General features: G+C 40.6%; 1 protein-coding gene across 1 annotated transcript; it reads left to right on the top strand.

Annotated features, from left to right (window-relative positions):
• The first annotated feature begins 491 nt into the window (after window positions 1–491).
• Window positions 492–953, top strand: LOC147458719 (uncharacterized). The gene has a single exon (XM_086509680.1). The coding sequence runs from the start codon at window positions 492–494 to the stop codon at window positions 951–953; it is 462 nt and encodes a 153-aa protein (XP_086365806.1).
• The last annotated feature ends 282 nt before the right edge of the window (window positions 954–1,235 follow it).

The raw sequence follows: 1,235 nt of genomic DNA on the forward strand, positions 1-1,235 counted from the left end.
GAGCACAAAGATTGGGTATAACCAAGCATTACTAGCAACAATACTTGACAAACGCATCGATACTTGTGCTAAATCGTTGTTCTTGTCATTTGAACCTCCCAAGAATGCTTCTGCCATGCTATTTTTATCCAATTCACACTTGCACAACAAAGTTTTTAAAAGGCAAGATCAAAGCTTTTGCAGTAGCTTTTACCCATGTCTTCCATCTTTCAGCCCAAGTGCAAACGAAATTTGTGAGGCATATTGCAGCACCATTGGGAGTCTTCCAACTTTGTTTGCACATATCCACATAAAAACTTGGGCGACTCTACTGCTAGATCACCATTACTTACCCATAGCTCCTCTAGTCTTCTTAACAAGGAGGTGTTGCCAGAGTCCCTCGGTCCAAGAAAAACTCCTATCTCTCTAGGAGTCTTCCCTAGTCAATCAAGAAGCATGTTTAGTTCTTCATTCCTGTTGAAAAAAGAGTCACTTTGTTGACCTTTCAAGCTATGCACAACTTTAGCTTGGGCCAATCAGCGGTAGCCAAGAGGAATGAAGAACTTAATATGCTTCTTGATTGGCTCGGGAAAATGTATATAGAGATGGGAGTTTTGCTTGGACCGAGGGACTTTGGCAAGACCTCCTTGTTGAGAAGACTAGAGGAGCTATGGCTATTTAATCATGGTCTAGCAGTAGAGTCCCCCATGTTTTATGTGGATATGCGCAGACAAAGTTGGAAGTCTCTTAAAGATGCATCAATAAGCCTCACAAATTCCATTTGCACTTGGGCTAAAAGATGGAAGACATGGGTAAAACCTGTGAGCTTGCATTTTACAAACTTTGTTGTAGGTGTGAATGTGGATGGAAATAGAATGGCAGAAGCATTCTTGGGAGGTTCAAATGACAAGAACAACGATTTAGCACATGTATTGATGCATTTTTCAAGTATTGTTGTAGTAATGCTTGGTTAAACCCGATCTTTGTGCTTGATGAGGTAGACATGTTGAAGCTGTGGCCTGAGGCTGATGTCAATATGCTAATTGGGTGCATGAAGGCATTGACCAAACAAGATAAGCGAGCACATGTAATTATGAGCACTTCATATGAATTCTTTAAAAAGTGGTTGAAACGCATGTTATAGATGCATGGATTTGGCGTGGTATTTTTCAATGAGATCTTAGCACACGAATTCTTTAAGACCCGATGTGTTCATGCCGACTTTACTTATGAAGAATGGACTCACATCTACAACG

The sequence above is a fragment of the Adiantum capillus-veneris genome, chromosome 4 (assembly GCF_014529385.1).
Source record: "Adiantum capillus-veneris isolate H3 chromosome 4, ASM1452938v2, whole genome shotgun sequence".
Taxonomy (NCBI): domain Eukaryota; kingdom Viridiplantae; phylum Streptophyta; class Polypodiopsida; order Polypodiales; family Pteridaceae; genus Adiantum; species Adiantum capillus-veneris.